Source organism: Phocoena phocoena, chromosome 3 (genome assembly GCF_963924675.1).
Source record: "Phocoena phocoena chromosome 3, mPhoPho1.1, whole genome shotgun sequence".
Taxonomy (NCBI): domain Eukaryota; kingdom Metazoa; phylum Chordata; class Mammalia; order Artiodactyla; family Phocoenidae; genus Phocoena; species Phocoena phocoena.
This window is the reverse complement of record NC_089221.1, coordinates 173,397,695-173,416,524: the sequence shown is the minus strand read 5'-3', so window position 1 is coordinate 173,416,524 and position 18,830 is coordinate 173,397,695. Positions and strand designations below refer to the sequence as shown.

The 18,830-nt window shown below is 58.0% G+C and overlaps 1 protein-coding gene across 1 annotated transcript; it reads right to left on the bottom strand.

Moving 5' to 3' along the window:
* Positions 1-3,795: 3,795 nt before the first annotated feature.
* Positions 3,796-11,459, bottom strand: PLPP2 (phospholipid phosphatase 2). The gene is made up of 6 exons (XM_065874133.1): positions 11,408-11,459; positions 8,310-8,461; positions 7,853-8,127; positions 4,548-4,605; positions 4,138-4,314; positions 3,796-3,885 (listed from the first exon to the last, which is right to left on the bottom strand). The coding sequence occupies exons 1-6, from the start codon at positions 11,457-11,459 to the stop codon at positions 3,796-3,798; spliced, it is 804 nt and encodes a 267-aa protein (XP_065730205.1).
* Positions 11,460-18,830: the final 7,371 nt, after the last annotated feature.

Sequence of the window (18,830 nt, the reverse complement as noted above, 5' to 3'; positions counted from 1 at the left end):
ATAGGTTCTGAGCAAGTTTTCCGGGTAGCCCTTCCGGTGACGTTGAAAATAAAATATGGGGAGTTTCCTGGTGGTCCAGTGGTCAGGACCTGGCGCTTTCACTGCCAGGACCCGGGTTCAGTCGCTGCTCAGGGAACTAAAACCCTGCAAGCCGTGCGGTGTGGCCAGAAACATAAAGAAAAGAAAACGTGGTACGAAGAAACCCTTGCAGCTGCACTTACTGAAAGTAACGCTGTTTAATATCTAGATCACTTTCCATGGCAGGTGAAAAGGAATAGGATTCAAATGAGTACCACAGAGGTATTCTCTCTTGATGGTTCCCTTGGAGAAGAAACTGACCATGCTTTTCTCCTTCCCATTCAGGTCACTGAAGGTCCCCGTGACCTTCTGCTGAGTGTCAAGGGTCAGTCACCAGGTCTGAGTCAGGTGGCCTCCGGGAGTGTTCCTCTGGCCTCAGGCGTGCTGTGGCTGCTGCGCCCCGTGGCTGGACCCGGGCGGGGCTGTTGGTCTGTGATGATGTGAGAGGTGAGCATTCTCTCTGGGGCCCAAGGAAAGACATGCACAGGGGAGATCTGGGCACCCTTGCAGGGTGGATGCCTGTTGTCAAGTGATTCCAGCCTTTTTCCAGTTGGAAATTGTTACTTAGTGCCCTAGGTTCACCCAAAAATGTAGCTCTCGATTGTATAAACTGGGCTACTTGGATCCCGAAAAATCACACTGATGAAAATGAGGCCAACAGAAAAATTCTGGGGCATGTTTACATCAGATACGGGAAGTCAGCAGGCCGACAGGAGACCTAGGAGCTGTCCAGCTGCTGAAAATATGCTAAGAGAGGCTGAAGGAAAAGCACAGGTTTTAAAAATTGCAGTAGAACCGCACCCCCCGCACCCCCCATAAGAGGTGCTCGACGGCTGACGGTACTGGAGGGGCTAGTCTAGCAGGCTTGAGGCTGCGAAGCCTCCAGGAAGGATCCCCAAACCACACAGCCTCAGGGGGTGACCCTCCACAAAGTCCCTACCAATGGCCTGTTTGTGGTCGGTCAGACAGACATGAACGTCATGACCTCCACTGCTGCCGGGAACCCATGAGCAGAAACCGCTACAGTAACCAACGTTACAAAGTTTTTCCATTAGGATTTTACGTTGTTCCAACTTAAACAGGGATTTATTTGGTGAATGAGGAATGAATGCATTATTTTTCAGCTTAGGAAGATTTACTTAGGCAGAGCTTTCCTGTTTTGAATTACTGTAAAAGTTTTCAAAATACAGTAAAGAGAGTGACATAATGCATTCCTATACACAAACAGGCAGACTTCATAATTACTACGTTTTGCCACATTTTCATCCCATTTTTGTACTGTGAAATATTGTCAGTCACAGCCCTTACAAAATCTCACCTGTGGAAAAGCAAGGATGACTTCCCACAGAACCACAGCACCAGGCTGCACAGAAATTCCTGCATATGGTTCGATACTCAGTTAGGAGGGGTTCTCAAAACCCGCCATCAGAGGGTAGACGGAATGTTGAGCGTCGAGAACACGCCACGAGAAATGGTATTTACCTGGCTAAGGACCTAGGAGTTTCCCATGAGAATCAACTAAAGAAACACCACCCCCACCCGCCTCCATGTAAAGAGGAAAAGAGAAAAGACTATTCTCGCCATAGAACCATAAGGACCGTAAACCTCAAATTACGCACGAGAGTTTCCTTACAGCGCTGCCTGGGTGTTATCAGTATGTCCTAACTTCCAATGTGACCACACACTGATGCTTGGATTCGTAAGAATTACTGCACCTGAAACACTGCATCTCTGCTCTTCTTGTCAGATGCAAACCCTAGATGTGTCCCCCTCACCTGCAACCGGGGCTTGGTCCCTGTCTTCTACCGTGCCCTGGGAAACCTGGGCTCCTAGCCCTGGGGAGCTTCACCAGGGCTTTCCTGGCCCGGAACCTGCCCAGTACCTTCAAGGAAGCCAAGTTCCTGACCTTCAGCGTCCTGCTGACGTGCAGTGTGTGGGCCACCTCCCTCCCCGTCTACCACAGGCTGAGGACAAGGCCACGGTGGCCGTGAAGATCTTCATCTTCTCCATCTTGGCCTCCAGTGCAGGCTGCTAGGCTGCATCTCGGCCCCCAGGCACTGCTAAGACCAGACGGGAACACCCTGAAACGGATACAGAATAAGACAGGTTCTGGGCGCAGGTAAAACAAAAACAGACTCTTAAAACTAAATCACCCATTTTGCCCAGATATTTGACGAAAGATTAAACTTCCTACTTACGCTCTGGTTGAGCAGGTAAGCTCTGTGTGTTCTGCAAGTTTCAGGGACCCCGGCCCATCAGTGATCAGGTCCAGAAGCTTCAGTCACCTTGGACACCTTCCTGGCACATGGAGTCTATCCCCCATCGTCTGTTCCACCGCTTGACCCCCCCCCCCGCCTCGGCCTGGGCCCCAGCTTCCCTCTACCTCCCGTTCTCTATTTTTCCCAGTTACAAAAGTCTTCCCCACGCTAAGGTTTTGAACCTATTTTCCCTCTTTAAGGTTTGTTTATGGCCTGATCTACGCCGCTTGCCTGACATTCACTTTTGTGGATGGTGAGTGAGCGGTTCCCATTCCAGGGCAGAAGTCATGGGGGCCCGTTTCTGAAGCCCCATGTGCACAGGGGTCCATGTGACCAGAGGGAAGGGGTCAGGACTGGGGGAGTTTCAGCTTCAGTGAGTCCTCCAGGGACACAGGGAGTGGACAGACGCAGGTGGGCACTACTGAGACGGGACGATCCGAGGGCAGAGGTCCCGGTCATTCGAAGGGGAGGGACTCTGAGGCCTGGGCCGGGGCTGGGGTGGTATATCCCCCAGCAGAAAAGGGCACAAGGAGCCCACTCCAGGCCCAAACCCCATGTGTGATCTTTCAAACTCAACACCAGCCACTGCAAGGCTCCACCTGGCAGAGCCCACGGGAGCTGCCCTCCCAGCGGACCTGAGCACAGCCCTGCACACAGTCAGTCTCTGGGGGTGCTGATGAGGACCCAGGCTCCTGTGGCCATGGTCTTAACCACATCTGAACTTCTTCCCAAGCCCTTACATTTGGGGGCCTGCACAGGGACCCCCGGCAGAGGCCTCCTTACTGGGAGGAGGGAAGAGCTGTAAATACACCTCTCCACGCGACGTGGACTCGGGTCTCTGCTAGCCTCCCCGGCCCCAGGGGCCAAACAACGGCAGGTGTCTTTCGTTCAGGGCTCTCTCTGCAGGGTGACACCCCGATTGCTTGTGCAGGTCCACCTGACCCCCAACCTTAGCACCACAGAGAGTGGAACGGGCAGTCGGCCTTTCTCCTGCACCCCTCCTGCCCACGTGACCAGAGCAGCAACGCAGGCATGGCTGGTTCGCTCAGCTAAGCCCCCAACCAGAGAGGGTCTCCCCCCTCTGCTGTAGGAACAGAGTCCTCAGAACGGCCATAAGGAAGAGGTGCTGATAACATCTGTCAAGCAAACGCCCTATTTTACTAAAAATCCACATAGACGTCACATTTTACAAAACCGGCATCCACTGGGATCTCTCAGTCCCTTCCCTAATCCAACAAAAGACAGGGATTCTGAGGAAGAGTCCCCCTCCACACGCTAGGGCTGCCCCAGGTACCCCCTAGCCCAGTGCATGGAGGTGGAGTTAGTGGAACCCACGCCAGGATCCAGCCATCCTGGCTTAGGGACCTGCCAGGACCATGGACACGCTCGCTGCCCACAGCCCGAGCCCCAGCAGGAGGGGACCCGCAGAGGCTGCAGCCAGCCTCGCCCAGGGCCAGTGTCAGTGATGGCTGGGTGCCCGCTCTACCTCTTCATCCTCCAGGCAGTGCCGCGGGGGCCGGGCTTTGAAGAAGTCGGAGACGTAGCGGACCTAGCAGAGGAGAGGAAGGCAGGAGCTGACTGGGCGGGGGCAGGACGGGACGGGGCAGCACAGGGCAGGGAGGGGCAGAAGAGCCCAGGAGCTGAGGGGCACCGTGGCGGGGTCAGTGAGGACAGCAGAGGGGGGGATCTTAGGGGAAAGATGGGAGGAGAGGGCTAGGGTCCTGGAGAGGCAGAGAGAGGGCAGCAGGGCCCCAGAGGGGGATCTCTGGTCAGGGCAGGGGGTCGGGGCCCGGGAGCTCACAGTGAGGCCAGCCACCAGCGCCCCCTGCAGGAGGCCAACGAGAACATCACTCCAGTGGTGTTTGTGGTCAGACACACGGGTGTAGCCCACGTAAAGGGCAAAGGCCACCAGGAAAAACTGCACGGTGGGCCGCAGCAGCCGTGCCCCCTTCCAGCACAGCCGGGCCTGCACGTAGAGCTGGGGGCCAAGAGCAGCCGTCAGCATGGGAGCCTGCCCGCCCACCCCCGCCGGACGCACAGACGGTGACACTGAGGCCAGGAGCCTGGAACCTGTGGGCCCAGGGCCTCCAGTTTTTATCAACAAGCCAGAGCCCATCCATCACCACCTCCACCCACCCCGCTTTACTGAGGCCCAGGGAAGGGCCTAGGCCACCACTCCACAACAAGCGAGTCACAGAGAAACAAACTCACCGCCAAGAACATCATGCAGTACATTCCAAATGAGGAGTGTCCAGAGTAGAAGGATAATCTGAGAAAGGAGAGTACGGCAGGTTTCAGGAGGGCCCACACTCAGCACCTCTGCCTTCAAACACCCCCGGCCCCGGTCCCATCCTGCCATGCCTCCCAGAGTCTGGGAAGATTTCAGGTAGAAACACGGCCACCGTTGGACACCATCAGTTCTTCCCTTTCCATTTCTCTGACAATGCGATCGGGTCTCACGGTCTTTAAGGCCTCACCACAAAGACGCTGCAGGCCCTGAACTCAGAACTGAGGGCAGACAACTGTGTCCAGCCAGCAGCTTCACTTTCACTGTGTTTCTTTTCAAGACTATTTTCCACCTGTGGTCGCTGATACAAGGCTCACGTTTTCTTTTTTCTTTTTTTTTTTTTTTTTTTTGCAGTACGCCGGCCTCTCACTGCTGTGGCCTCTCCCGTTGCGGAGCACAGGCTCCGGACGCACAGGCTCAGCGGCCATGGCTCACGGGCCCAGCCGCTCCGCAGCACGTGGGATCTTTGCGGACCAGGGCACGAACCCGTGTCCCCTGCATCGGCAGGCGGACTCTCAACCACTGCGCCACCAGGGAAGCCCCACATTTTCTTTTTATATAATTTCAAGTTTTAACAAAGGACATCAACGAACAAGAGAAAAGATGGCAGATTAAGAGACTCCAAAGGTCCATCCCCCCACCCCATAAAAGCAACGAAAAAACTGACAACAACGGTAAGAATCAGATTGGTGGTGGCCGTGGAGGAAGAACAGAGCTCACTTACAAAGAACTGAGATAGTTCGGTCCTGTCTGATGGCTCCCTGGATCACTGGTCGTAAATATTTACAGCAAATATAATGGTCACCACTGCCTGGGGCAACGGATAGCAGTTGCAGCAAACAGACTCACCAAAAAGCTTGGGAGGAAAGGTCAGGGAATGAGAAGCTCTGGAGAATAAGGGCTGGGATTCCAGAGGCCAGGGCTGGGCCTCAGGGCTCAGGAAAGACCTGAGAAGGCCCTAAGCTCTCACCTCTGGTTGACCGAGCAAGAAGTAAGTATAGGTTAAGGCAGAGTTGTCAGCTGACATGCCCCAACATAGCACACAAAGCCCGTCTGTAAAATGGAATTTTTTCCCCCCGGTTCCAGGTATTTAAGGACCTATCTGTCCAATCGTTAGCTGATCCCTCAGCTAACAGCCAAACTTCACGGCCACTCCAACTCTACAAAGTTAGCTCACAACACTCACTAAGCAAACAACCAACAACTACAACAGACGGCAAAAACAAGCCCTGGGGAGAGTAGAACCTGATTTCCAGAGTTGCTACATTATAACATTTAAAATGCCCAGTTTTCGAAAACAACAACAAAATTATAAGGCATGCATGAAAAAATGCGGGAAGTACCTAGGGAAAAAAAAATCTGTTACTAGAAGCTGTCCCTGAGGAAGCCCAGATGTTAGACTCACTAGATAAAGACTTTTAGTCTGCCATTTAAAATATGTTCAGAGAGCTAAAGGGACTGTGAGAATGATGTCTCACCTAATAGAGAATACCAAAAAGAAACAGAAGTTATAAAAAGGAAACAAATAGAAATTGTGGAGTTCAAAACTACAGTATCTGAAATAAATCACCCGACGGGCTCAAAAGCAGATCTGAGCAGGCAGAAGCGTGTGTGAACATGGAGCTAGGTCAATCGAGACTTTTGGTCCAAGGAACAGCAACAAAAAAAAAAAAGAATGAAGAAAAATGAATGAACCGCAGAGCCTTGTGGGACACCATCAAATGTACCAACGTATATACATATAAGAGTCTCAAAAGGAGAAGAGAGAAAGCGGCAGGAAGAATACTTGAAGAATATTTTCAGCAAATGAAAAACATCAATCTACATATCCAAAAAGCCCAATGAATTTCAAAGAGGATAAACTCAAAGAGAGCCACAAAGAGACACAGTATAATCAGGCCACCGAAAGACAGTCAAGGAGAACATCTTGAAAACAGCAAGAGAAGGCATTCATTGTGTACTAGGAATCCTCGGTAAGATCAGCAACTCATTTCTTATCAGAAACCATGGAGGCCAGAAGGATGACATACTCAAAAGTACTGAAAGGAAAAAAAAAACCCTGTGAATCACGAATTCTACATCTGGCAAAATGATCCTGTAAAAATAAAGGAGAAATTTAGACATTCCCAGACCAACAAGAACCAAGAAAATTCATAGCTCATACACCTACAAGCTCTACAAGAAATACTAAAGGGAGTCTTTCATGGAGGAATGAAGGGTACTAGACAGTAACTCAAATCCACAAAAAGACCCGTAAAAGTCACCAGTAAAAGTCAATACAGAACAAAAACAGCAGTGTTAATGTATTTTGGTTTATAGTCCTGCTTTTCCCTACGTGATTAAAAAAAGAAAAAACAACAGCACATAACTAAACGTACTGGATCATTCCACAATAAATGCAAACATCTCATCATTATGTTGGACACCTGAAACTAACATAACGTTATATGGCAAATAGAGCTCAATTTTCTAAAAACCACGTAAAACAGTAGTTATAAATCTATGTTGATGAGCACACAATGTATAAAGATATAATTTGTGACAATAACCTCGTAAGGGGGCGGGGGGGGGTGTGGAACTATATAGCTGCAAATTTTTGGCAGAGTAAATACCTATTAACAGAAAAGGCAGTAATGGAGAAATTGAAACACGAACGAAAAAGATAACAATATACACAAAACAAACAACAAGACAAAGAGCATTATATAGCGAGAAAAGGATCCATCCATTAAGAAGGTATAAAAATAACAATTACAAAGATATAAGCACCTAACAACAGAGCCCAAAATACAGGAGGCAAAAGCTGACAGAAGCTTAAGATGGTTAAATTGGTGAATTTTATACTTTGTGAATTTTTATCTAATTTTTAAAGAAGGAAAATAAGGACATCAATTAAATGAAAAGTTTACCAGTAGAGGGTGAGAGGACAGAGCAGCAGCGTGAGGATGGGGCCTGAAATTTAGGGGAGGTGGGTCACTCCTCCTGAAACCTCCTGGTCTGCTCCAGGGCCCGACACGCCTGGCGCCACCTCACCTCCCCGCCTGCAGGACACAGGCCCACGGGCACCTGCAGGCCTTGCTCCTGCCTGTTCTCTGCCCAGCGTGGAGCCCCTGTACCTTCTATACCTGACAACTCATCCCTCAATATCCAGCTCCCGAGGGCCCTTCTCCAGCCCCCACTCTCCTCCCCGGGTGGGGTGTCTGCGGCCCGGGCCCCCCGCAGCACCTACCTGGACTCGGTGACGTCAGCAGGCTTTCCCCTGCACACCTCCACCTGCACGTACACGGAGCAGTTGACGCGGCTCCAGTCAGGGTCACACACGGCCAGGAAGTTGGGCCGCAGCCGGCCGGTCATGTACTTGGCCAGGTCTGTCAGCGACTGGCTCACTGCAGCCCCGAACAGGAACGCCCCCAACACCTTGTAGAGGGCGGCCAGGTAGTTGTTGAAGTCGGAGCGGGAGTAGAGGCGGTCTGTGTACACCAGGTAGGCCTCCCCGGCCGACACCTGCGGGGAACAGCCGGGGACTTCAGGGCCGCTGAAGAAAGGGGTCAGGGTGCGCGGCCTCCTTACGGTCACTGGGGGGCTGGGAACTCCAAGGGGGCCCTCTCCCCCGCAGACACCACCCCGGGCAGGACTCGACCTGCTAACGCCCCAGCCCTCCGCCCTCCACGCCCCTCCTGCCTTACAAGTATGATGGTGGTGGCGATGATGACCCCGGCCATGAGCCCATGGGTGATGGTGTCTGGACGGTAGGGGTACCGGATGGAGTCATCTCCGCAGTAGAATCCTCGCTTGTACGGGGCGTTCACGAGCGTCAGGATGGCGGAAGGCAGAGAGGCTGGGGTTGGGGAGAGGAGGCCGGTAGCCACGAGGTTCTCTGAGCCCCAGGGCCACACGGACGAGCCTGCGCCAGCACCGAGCGCTTGGACGCCTGCCTCAGCCTCCCTCCGGGTCTCCGAGCCCTCCCGAGAGCTAGGAGGAGCTTTTCTCACAGCAAATGGGAGGTCACTGCCCCATTAAACCCCCTCGTGGTTCCCCGTCACCATCAGATAAACACGAATGTCCTGCCCAGACCCGGTGTCCACCCCCCCAGCGTCGCCCACCCTCTCCCCGCCTCGCTTCCCTCCAGCCTCCTCTCTGCCCTTTGCACGAAGCCAGCAGGCAGCCACCAGGGCCTCTGCTCACATCCTTCTCGTGGCCCAGAACATCTCGAACTCCCTTCCGTGCTCCTGGGAGCCCTCTCACGGCAGGAAACTTCCGTTCTTCATGGTCCTTGCCTGTGAGCAACTGTGCAATCACCGTGTGATACTCGAATGGTTCTCCCGGCTACACACAGCGCTCTGTGAGCACCTGGGGTCGGGGTGGGGGTGGGGGCCGCGCCTGTCGTGGTCAAGGCTGAGTCCCTGGAGCCTGCCGGGGCCTGGCCAAGGCCAGTGTTTAACAGGCATCTGTTAAAAGGAGGACACTCTGCTCCTTGTTCCAGGGCCGGCCAGAGAGATAAGGAACACACCTCATCCACGTGTTGTCCCTGAACCGGCCACATGGTGACCCGACAGGCCCGGCCCAGGCCCCGGGAGCTCAATCCAAAGGTGCTTTCAGGAGCCACAAGTCATGACCGGGCCCTGCCTGGCGCGGCCGCAGCCCCGGAATCCAGAGGCCCCGCCAGCCAAGGGCGACCAAGGGCGGCTGGGGCACAGGGCTCCCTGCTCCCCAGGGTGGGTGCACAGAGACAAACCCAGGCAGGGTGCCCTTTGGCCTTGGCAGGGCAGGTGACACGTGGAAAAGGGTGTGGCTCTGCTGGGGCCTGACAACCAGAGCAGGGGGAGGGCAGGGCCAACTCCTCCTTCCAAAGGCCAAATTCAAGGGCCTCCGGGACCACCGTGTGATGGTGCTGATGTAGGGAAAGACTCGGTGAAGAACACGGATATCTGCCTCATGCAGCTGAGAGCAACTGGGAATAAAAATAATACGCACACGATGACCGGGATCGGGGAGGTGGCTGCGGCCTTCAGGAGGGTGTCGCGGAGGCCACACAGGGAAGGTGCCTTAAAGGAAGAAGTACAGGGGAGACCTGGGAAAAAACATCCCCCAGAGGGGTGGCCAGTGCCAAGGCCGGAGATGGGCCTGAGCCTGGAGAGCAGAGCACTGGGGAAAGGGGCTCTGCGGCAGGGGCGGGGGCCTCAGGAGGGTTGCAGCAGAGGGAGGGAGAATGTTTCCAAAAGACCTCTCTGGCCAGGGCGGAGGCCTAGGAGGAGAGGCCGAGAAAGCCCACGGCCTGAGCAGAGCAGGGGCTCCCATGGGGGCCCGGGCATCGAGTCAGCCCACCAACTCCTGTCCCCAAGCCCCAGCCCTCCCCGCTGGAGATTCGGGCACCCCCAATCAGAACTGGAGCTGGGCTCTCCCGGGATTCAGGGCACAGAGCCCAGAGCACAGGAATGGAGCCTCCCTCTGCCTGGGCCGCACCAGCTCAGATGTACCCACAGCAGACACCACCAGAGCCTCCCTGCCCTGGTGTCAACCCCTGGTGTTTTCCCCAGGGCCCTTGTCACCATCTAAGACTGAACTGTTTTGTGTCCTGAAGCTTCTAGACTGGGAGCTGGCTCTGCCCGGGCCCCCAGCACCTGGCACATGGCAGCTGCACCCAACCCCCCTCCCCCACTGCTGTGTGACCTCCAGCGGGCACCTGAACATCTCTGGGTGGAAACTGGGGAGCATAACAGCACTCCCTTATAGGTTGATTGGAGAAAAAGGTTTAATTATTTGCAGGCTGCTTAGTGCCTGACATACAGTCAGTGCCACACAAATGTTTAAATAAATAAGTGCTCAGGAAACGATGCCCAGGGTTGGCAGACGCCCCCCGGGGACCTCCAGTTGCCACCTGGCGCATCCCAAAAGGGTCTCTTCTAGGACATGCGAAGAGAGCCTGGCCTCTGCCTGTAGTCAGGGCAGACCCCTCGGTCCCCAGCAGAAGAGCAGCTGCCTGACTGGGGGTAGGGCAGTTTAGGCTGGAGGGGCCCCTCCCTGCGCGGGGAGGTGGGGGGGGGGAGGGGGTGGGGGTGGTGGGGTGGGGTAGAATTCCGGGGCCATTGTCCGCACAGCCTGGAGCAAACACACAGCCTTTGTTTCCAGGACCCTGGAGGAGGGGCGGGGAGGGGGCCTCTGCCCCCAGCTTGGCCCACAAACCCGCCCGACAGGTTTGGCCCGCGCCACCCCGAGGCCTCCAGTTCCACAACAGCCTGCGGCCCAGTCCTTCTCCTGGCTCTCCTGGGCCCGAGCGAGGAGGGCGACGGGGCGCGGGTTCGAATCACACCACTGCCCGTGCGCCCCCGGCCAGGGCTCCGCCCTCCCAGACCCCACTGGACCAGCCGACCCAAGGTGCGGGGTGGAGGGCCTCCCGGGGCGACCCGCGGCCGCGCCCCCCGCCAGTCTCGCCCGAGCCCAGCCGACGCCCGCGTGAATCACCGCCCAGGCCGGGCCGGGCAGGGCGGGAGGGGAGGCATGGGGGGCCCCCGGCAGCGACTTCCTGCTGCCGCGGGCGGGGGACACCGACCCCCTCCAACCGGGGATGCGCGGGGGAAACAGACCTGAGAGGCCGCGCGCGAGCGCCGGGGCACGCGGGGCGGGGGCGCGTTGCTCGATCCGCGGCCCGAGGGTCCTCCCCCGGCTCCCCCCACCTCCAGGGGGCTTCCGAGAGATAGGGCCGCTGCAGCCCCCAGCCCGGGGATGGGCCCGCCTGGGAAAGGGTCCTCACACACACACACACCCTGGTCCCCGCGGCTCTTACCGACCAGCACGCACAGCACGTCGAGCAGCACGAAGACCCACCTCCGCTCCATGCTGCCCGCGACCCCCGGCGCCCGTCCCAGCGCGTCCCGTCGCGTCCCAGACGGGCCGCGGGGTCACATGGCCAAGGAGCCTGGCCCAACCCGGGAGGGGCGGGCAGGGCAGGGGAGCGGAGGGCGGGGCGGAGCCTCCGAGGGGAGGGGGCGGACTCTGCCTCCGCCCCGCCCGAGGCGCGCGGGGAGGAGGGACGTGGGGAGCGCGCGGGGTTGGCAGGGGAACAGTGTCGGTACGAGACCCGCGGCTGAAGGGGCCGCGGGTCTCCGAGCTGGGGGAGGGGGGGTCGTCGGTGCCCAGCATTTTCCCCGCCCCCCGCCGGGAGGCTAAGGCTCAGGGACGGCTAGTCCGGTGTCACCCCAGAGCGTCCGCGTCCGGCCGCACGCCCCGGTCACCCACGGATTGGGTCGGCTGAGTCGGGGGTCAGGAGAAGGAACGAACAAACGAAGGAATGAGTGAGGGGTGAACGGACAGGCCATCAGGAAGGGGTGTGGAGGAGGACGGAGCTCGGGCACCCGCAGGCTGCGCCTCGGTTTCGTCTTTGGGGCACTGAGCTCCTGTGTGCCTGTCTGAGTACGTCTGAATCAGGAAGTGCCTACAAATAGATGGGGGGTGTCACGGCTTAACTGCAGGGTTTCTTTTCTTTCCTCCTGATGCTTAAAAACCTTGCAGCCCTTCCATCCCTGGCATTGTTAAGAAAGTTCCTCAACGCCCACCCTGCTTGTGCCAGGCCCTTCTCCTGGGTGGCATACTTCCTACCCCCTTTTACAGGGAGCAAATCGTGCGGGCGGTAGGAACTTGCCCGCACGCTAGGAAGGGTAGGGTTAGGGTCTGTGCCCTGCACGCCCACCCGGTCCCGAGGCAGCCCTGAGCTGGGAGGCGCAGGAGGTCCACACACGCGCACACGGGATCCTTGGGGCTGGAACCAAATGAGAGGCCTCGGGGCGTGTCACCACCTCCTGGAGAGCCCTGCCTGGACCTGGCGAGACACAAGGGAGGTTCTGCCACTCTCTCAAGGTCACACAGTGGCAAGAGGCAGGGCTGGGGTTTGAACCCAAGCAGCCTGGCCCCAGCCCCACTAGCAGCCGAGATGTGAACTCAGAGTCCCTGACCCTGCTTCCCGGGAGGATGAACAGACGCCTGCACCGCGGGGGGAGTGAGGGTTGGGAGAGAGCCAAGGTATTGCGGGGGGGGGGGGGGGCGGCGACAATGCACAGCTGATCTGTGGCTCCTCCACCATTGGCCAGACTGTGGGGTTGAGGGGGGTGTCTCTGGGCCGAGGCCCCTGAACCCCAGAACAACTTTCCCTAAGCAGGCCATCAGACACCGCCCCCCCCCCCCCCCCCACACACACACACACACACACTCAACTCAGCCCACCCCCAGGACATAACAAGGTTCTGCATGGAAGCTGATGGACCTGGATTTTCCGCCTGCAGCGTGGCGGAGACAGTGCGGGAAGCACATTCCAGCAACCCCCCCTTTCCAGCCGCACACCCTGAGGAGTTGGGAAGGCACATCCTAAAAATGCAGCTTCCTCCCTCACCCCCAGACTTCCTCCAAGGCGTCCAGAAGAATCAGATTACTTGCCCGGAAGATTTTTCTCTGTCTGAGCAGGGGTGGGGCTGTCGCCAGGGATCAGTTTCAGGCTCAGGGGGATCCAGCAGCCCTGGACTCCTTCCTGCCAGCGCAGCCCCGCCCTGGGAAGGCTCCGGCTCCGTCCACTGGGTCCTCCTGCTGTAATCACAGGGAGGGGTGGGCCCTGTCATTCATTCATCCCTTCATTCATTCATGCAACGGAATTCTACGAGCGAAGGTACCTGGCATACATGTTACGTGACTGTTAGCCGGCGTCATCATCATGGCACTTTCTTCACTTCAGCCTTGCGGCCATCGGGTGACTCCTCTCTGTGTAGTCTTGACACTTTCAGTTTAGGTAGGGAAGGTGCAACAGGATACTGGCATCAATGAAATGTGGGCTTCTTTATTAAGCACCTACTGCGTGCCGGGCGGGGCCCGCCAAAGAGGAGTGTGGTGGGGCCCGGCCTGGGTGGAGACCGTGGGGTTCTTGAACCCGGGAGGCTCCCGCGGGCAGAGACTGGGTGGGAAGGAGCATGGCCTGTTCCTGACGAGCCGGGAGACCAAGTGGCTGAAGGGAGAGCATGCGTCTGGAGCAGATGTGGTCACCCTCCTTCCCCACCCCCCCACCCCGCTGACCTGTCTCACCCTGCCCTTAAAATACCTGGGCGGGATCAAGGTCAAAATGTGGTGAGGGCAGCAAGGATTAGGATGAGGGGTTAAAACTAGGGCTAGCTGGGGAATCCCCCGGGACCAGCAAGGCCCGCCCCACGGGGAGCCGGGCTTGGCGGCATGATGGAACCGAGCCCCTAGTTGGGGCCCGAGAGCCTCACCTGTGTCTCCTGGAGACCGGGCCTCCCCTTGTGCCTGGCGGTCACCGCTGCCCTGCTGCCGCCCCCCACCTGAGGGGCCCAGGCTTGTCTCAAGGAAGAGGCGCTGGGCGTGGGCAGAAAGGTGCTGGCACACAGTAGGTGCCCCCTGAGTGCAGCCTGCAGCCCCGCCTCTCTCTGCACTTCTCGTGGGGCTCAGGCCACCCTGGAGTCAGCTCCTTGACACGGGCCTCCCTCCCTGCCGAGGGTCCTGGAGCCCAGGCTGTACCCCAGGTGGCTGTGCCGGGCGCGTCCAGGCAAGGAAGGCTAAGTGGGCAGTCGGCGCCTCAGTCTCTCCATCTGCACGATGGGCACAGGCCAGCACCCGCCCTGGGGTCATAATGAAGTGCTTGACCAGTGGCCTGCCCCGCTAGGAAGCACTAGACAAAATGGTGGAGGTGGGCACCTAAGGTGGGCTTCCGTCAGAACCCAGCGTCAATTCACCCAGAATCCCAGAACCGCGTTGCTCCCAGGACTCCGCCACCCCTCAAGGGCGCACCACCTTCCGGTAGGGGACAGGGTGACCTTCCCGGTTTAGCACTGAGTCCCCATTCGGAAGCCCGTCCCAGTGACGTCGCCCCTCGTGCAGGCCACCCCGACCTCACGGTGCCCTCCACACCCCTCCTGTGCTCTCAGACTGTATCGGCCCACCCCCAGGCTTGAGCCCCAGGAAGCAGGACAGCACAGACCCGGCGCTCAGTCACTGCTTCTGAATGAGGGTGAGCCCATGAGCAACGAACAGCCCAGGGGCCAGAGCCCAAACTCTCGCAGGATCACAGCCGTGCGAGACAGTCACAGAGCCGTCTTCACGAGACTGGTCTCCACCTGCTCCTCAAGAAACGAGGGAAGACAGGGCAGGTCACCCCATCGAGCATGCCGTCAAGCTCCCACCGCACCCCTCCGCCCTGCCCGCAAAGCCACGGGCCCGGGTCCTTCAGGCAGGTCATGACTGATGAGGAAAAGTGACACGGGTGGCACAGGAGGGCCAGGGAGTCCTCCAAACCTCAGAGGCCAAGAACCCCCTTTCCGTGACCCCACCACTGTCCTGTGTGTCGCCCAGTAGGGACAGCCCACTGGAGCAGGGGCTGAGTTCACTTCCCAAGTGCTCACCATGGAGCTCGATCCCAAGTCTCCTCTGAGTAAGGGCTGCGGCTCCAACTACGGGGGGGCGGGGGCTGTGTGAGCAGGCATCGGACCCCCACAGACGCCTCCACGCCCCAGCTCTGCAGCCACCACTGCCCACCCTCCAATTCTGCTTTGGGGGGGAGGGCCAGGCCCCACCCACTGGACCCCCGAGATAGGGAGGCACTACAGGCTCCAGTCAGCCCCCAGACTGGTGGGACGGGAGCGGCCGCTGCTGGACAAAGCCACAGCCCAGCCCCGACCTCCGGACATTCACCGGGCGTCCGATGTGCCAGGCGCCCAGGCTCCATATCCTTACAGCAGCCCAGCAATAGGGCTGCCAGATTCAACGAGGACACGCACGGGACTCCATTAAATTTGAATCCCAGATAAGCGACACGTCACTTGTTACCATTAAGTATGTCCCAAATGTTATATGGGATATACTTACACTGAAATATCTGTCTACCTGTGATTCAAATCTAACTGGGTGCCCAGTATTTCATCTGGCAGCCCCATCCCAGAACCACAAGCCAGGAAAACAAGAACAGTGGGGACAGAAGTGTTGGCTAAACAGTGGGGTCGGGTCTGAACAGCCCAGTCCCACTCCAGAACCCAGGGTCCTGGGCCAGGGAGGCCGAGGCCCCAGCCCAGGACTGTCAGCTTGGGGCCACCTCCTCCGTCCCCCTCCCAACCCCGGGAGCTGCCTGTGGGTCCAGCCTCCAGTGTGGCCCTGGCTCATGCCAGCCTCCTTCAGCAGAGGGGCTGGAATCAGGGTCACCTGATTCCATGCCATGGAATCCTGGCATGTCCCCTGGGAAGGCCCCTCAAACCAAGTGCCCGGTATGGTTAGAACGTAGGTCACAAAAGAGCTCTACTCCCCCCTGTGTAGAGTGGAGAAAACCCTGGACAACCTGGGAAACAGTAATAGTAAAAGTACAACGACGCTTCTCTTTGTAAGAAGCCCATCCCAGAGGCTGTGCAGGTGTCCCCTACCACCGGGGACGGAACGGGGGACCTGGGTGTGGTGCGGTGCAGCTGGCGACTCTGCCCTCGGGTCTGGGATGGAAACGAGTGGACCTTCAGGAAGGCAGGGCCTGGCTCACCACCAAGACCCCTGAACCAGAGGTGGACGGCACGTCGCCTGCCGCTCCCCTTTCAGGGCCTCTTTGTGCACGACGTCCAGTGATAACGAACAGTACGGAAGGTTCCTGGTCAGCAGGCAATGCCCCTGAGGGGAGCGACGGTCACCCTGCACCAGCTCAGGAGCCTCGGAGGCCCCTGCTACCTTGCAGTCAGATTTCCAGTCCCCGGGCCTAGAGGGACAGCCTCCTTCGCCTGGCCCTCCACTGCCCCATGACCCCACTGCTGATGCCACTCCTGTGGGCCCAGCCGCCACCCTTCCTGCCCACGTGCTCGGTGCTCCTGTCACTCCCCCCCAACCTGGAACGCCGGCCCCTCCCTGGGAGGCCTGTCCGACCACCTGAGGGGAGGAGGTGGCCCCCGCCCAGCCAATCTGAAGACCCCTCCTGCCCAGCCAGAGTTACTAGTGCGGTTATGGGTACAAGACCCAGAAACAAGGCTCACCCAACCTTCTGCAGGGACCACAGACTGAGGGTGGCCGCCTTGGTCACCGCAAGGGGCCATGTGCCCGGGCACAACAGTTAAGAGGAAGCAGAAAGAAGAGAAGCAGTAAACACCGCAGTAACACTGATGCTTGGCTCCTGAACATACTCCCGTCCACAGGCAGCCCTGGACGGCGCCACGAGCGGGACCCCCGTAGCCTCGCGCCAGGCAGTAACATTCTGAAAACCAAGGCAGACAGGCACCAACGCAGTTATGGCCAGGAAGGCCCGCAAAGCAGCAGCCACGGCCACAGGGAGGCCGGGCAGGGCACTGGCAAGAGACTCCTTTAAAACAACCACAAGAATGGGAGACGCCGTTGACCCATAAGCATGGGAAAACAGTTAAGAGATGTGCGTCCAGGAATAGCCCAGACGGTGAACTATCCAAAGGTTTAAAGTAACTGTTATAAAAAGGATAAAGAATGTACAAGAAAAAAACCGGAGAATTTCAGCAAAAATATAGAAAAAAACAACTGCAAATACTAGAATCAAAATACACAGCGTAGGCGTCACAGACGCAGTGGGACGGGCCAGGTGGCAGCCTGGAGCAGTGGAAGGAGGGATAGGGAGCAAGGACGGGTCCAGACACACAGGGAGGACAGGACGACACATGCAGAGTCCGCAGACGACGACAGGGGTCTGCTGAGTAACCAGGGACCCAGGAGCAGAGCCCAGAAGGGGCAGCAGAAATACCTGACACATGACAGCCAGGAAGCCCCCCCAGCGATGAAAGGCATCAACCCTCAGGTCCAAGGAGCTCCATGTAGGAAACACCAGGCGCGACACATCCAAACATACAGAGAAAATCACGGTATGAAAAAGAAGACATCGTATTTAGGGAACACAAGTGAAAATGCCAAATTTCTCGTCAGAAACAAGAGAACCCAGGAATAAACGGAACATCTTAAAAATGCCGAAAGAAAAAAAGGAAACCTAGAATCTTATACCAAGTTAAAAAGAAAAACAGTGCTTGAAAAACCAAGGAGGGGTACGGACATTTTCAGCCAACGAGCACGAAGAGCACACTGCGCAGACTCACTTCCCGCCCCAGGAGGGTGAGCCTGCCTTTGGGGAGCGTGGGAAGCACCTGTTGGGACGGTCCCGACAGCCCCAAGCGCTGCGGGGCCGGGCAGCCTCAGGCAGGGGCGCACGGAGGGGCAGCCACCCTGGAGGTTGCCACGCGGTCCAGCTCCTGGGTGTTCACCAAACACACACCTGCACACGGGGGCTTACGGGCGCTGCGTCCACCGCCACCACACCGAGGACACCGAGGTGCCCTCGGGCAGGCGAGCGGAGCAACGCCACAGTCCGTTCCAGAAAACACACACTCAGCACAAAGAAGTGAACAATGAAGCCATGAACAGCCACGGAGGAACCTTAAACGCCCAGAGTGGGGCAAGAAGCCAGCCTGGAGACGCCACTTACTGAGAAAGAAGGAAACCAGAGGACGGCAAACACCACCTCTGAAGCACTGAAAGCACGAACAGACCGAAAACTCCGTCACCACCATTCCAATCCCTCCCGTCCCACCCAAGCGCCCTGGGCTCCCACGCTGGCAAGCCAGCTCTGCCAGGACTGACCCCCGACTCCACACACTCAGCACAACTGGCCCCCGAGCCTCCTCCACTCGGCCTCCCTCCCCATCCAGGCGGCCCTCACCCCACCCGTCCAGTCTCCACAGGGGCCCCTGCCCCGCACGTGTGAGGCCCCAGCCTCGCCCTCACACGCGCTCACAGGCAGGCCTGTCCCCGTCAGGGTCCAGCTTGAAAGTCACCTCCACTTGCGTGGCCACCTCCCTCGCACTGTCACTGAGACACAGAGCATGCTCCCCCACGACCCCCGTGCCCCCAGGTCCCTGGATGGGGCCCAGCACGGGGTCCACTGGGGGCCCAGCACCTCCTCGCGTCCCACCCACCTGACCCACCACGAGGCACCCACGGGGCTTCAAATCAAGTTTAATAAATAAAACAGCAAGGGGATCAAGGCAGTTGTCACTTCACAGTGTGGTCCTTGGTGGGCCGAGGGAAGGTCGAGTCCGGCCCTGCGGACGGGCTCGAGCCAAAGCCCCCCCTTGGTGACACCGGGGCCGGGAGCGCTGCCCTGCCCCTGGAGGACCCCACTCCGATTTGTAAACAGAAACATAAATAAAACGAGGAGGCTGGAGAGGAGAAGGCCC

Excerpts from the sequence above, each read along its gene's own strand:
- PLPP2 (XM_065874133.1), bottom strand. The coding sequence starts at position 11,459 with ATGGAGCGGAGGTGGGTCTTCGTGCTGCTCGACGTGCTGTGCGTGCTG. Across the intron at positions 4,606-7,852 it reads GCTGACGTCACCGAGTCCAG|ATTATCCTTCTACTCTGGAC; the intron begins GTAGGTGCTGCG and ends CTCCTTTCTCAG. Across the intron at positions 3,886-4,137 it reads CGCTGGTGGCTGGCCTCACT|GTCCGCTACGTCTCCGACTT; the intron begins GTGAGCTCCCGG and ends CTCCTCTGCTAG.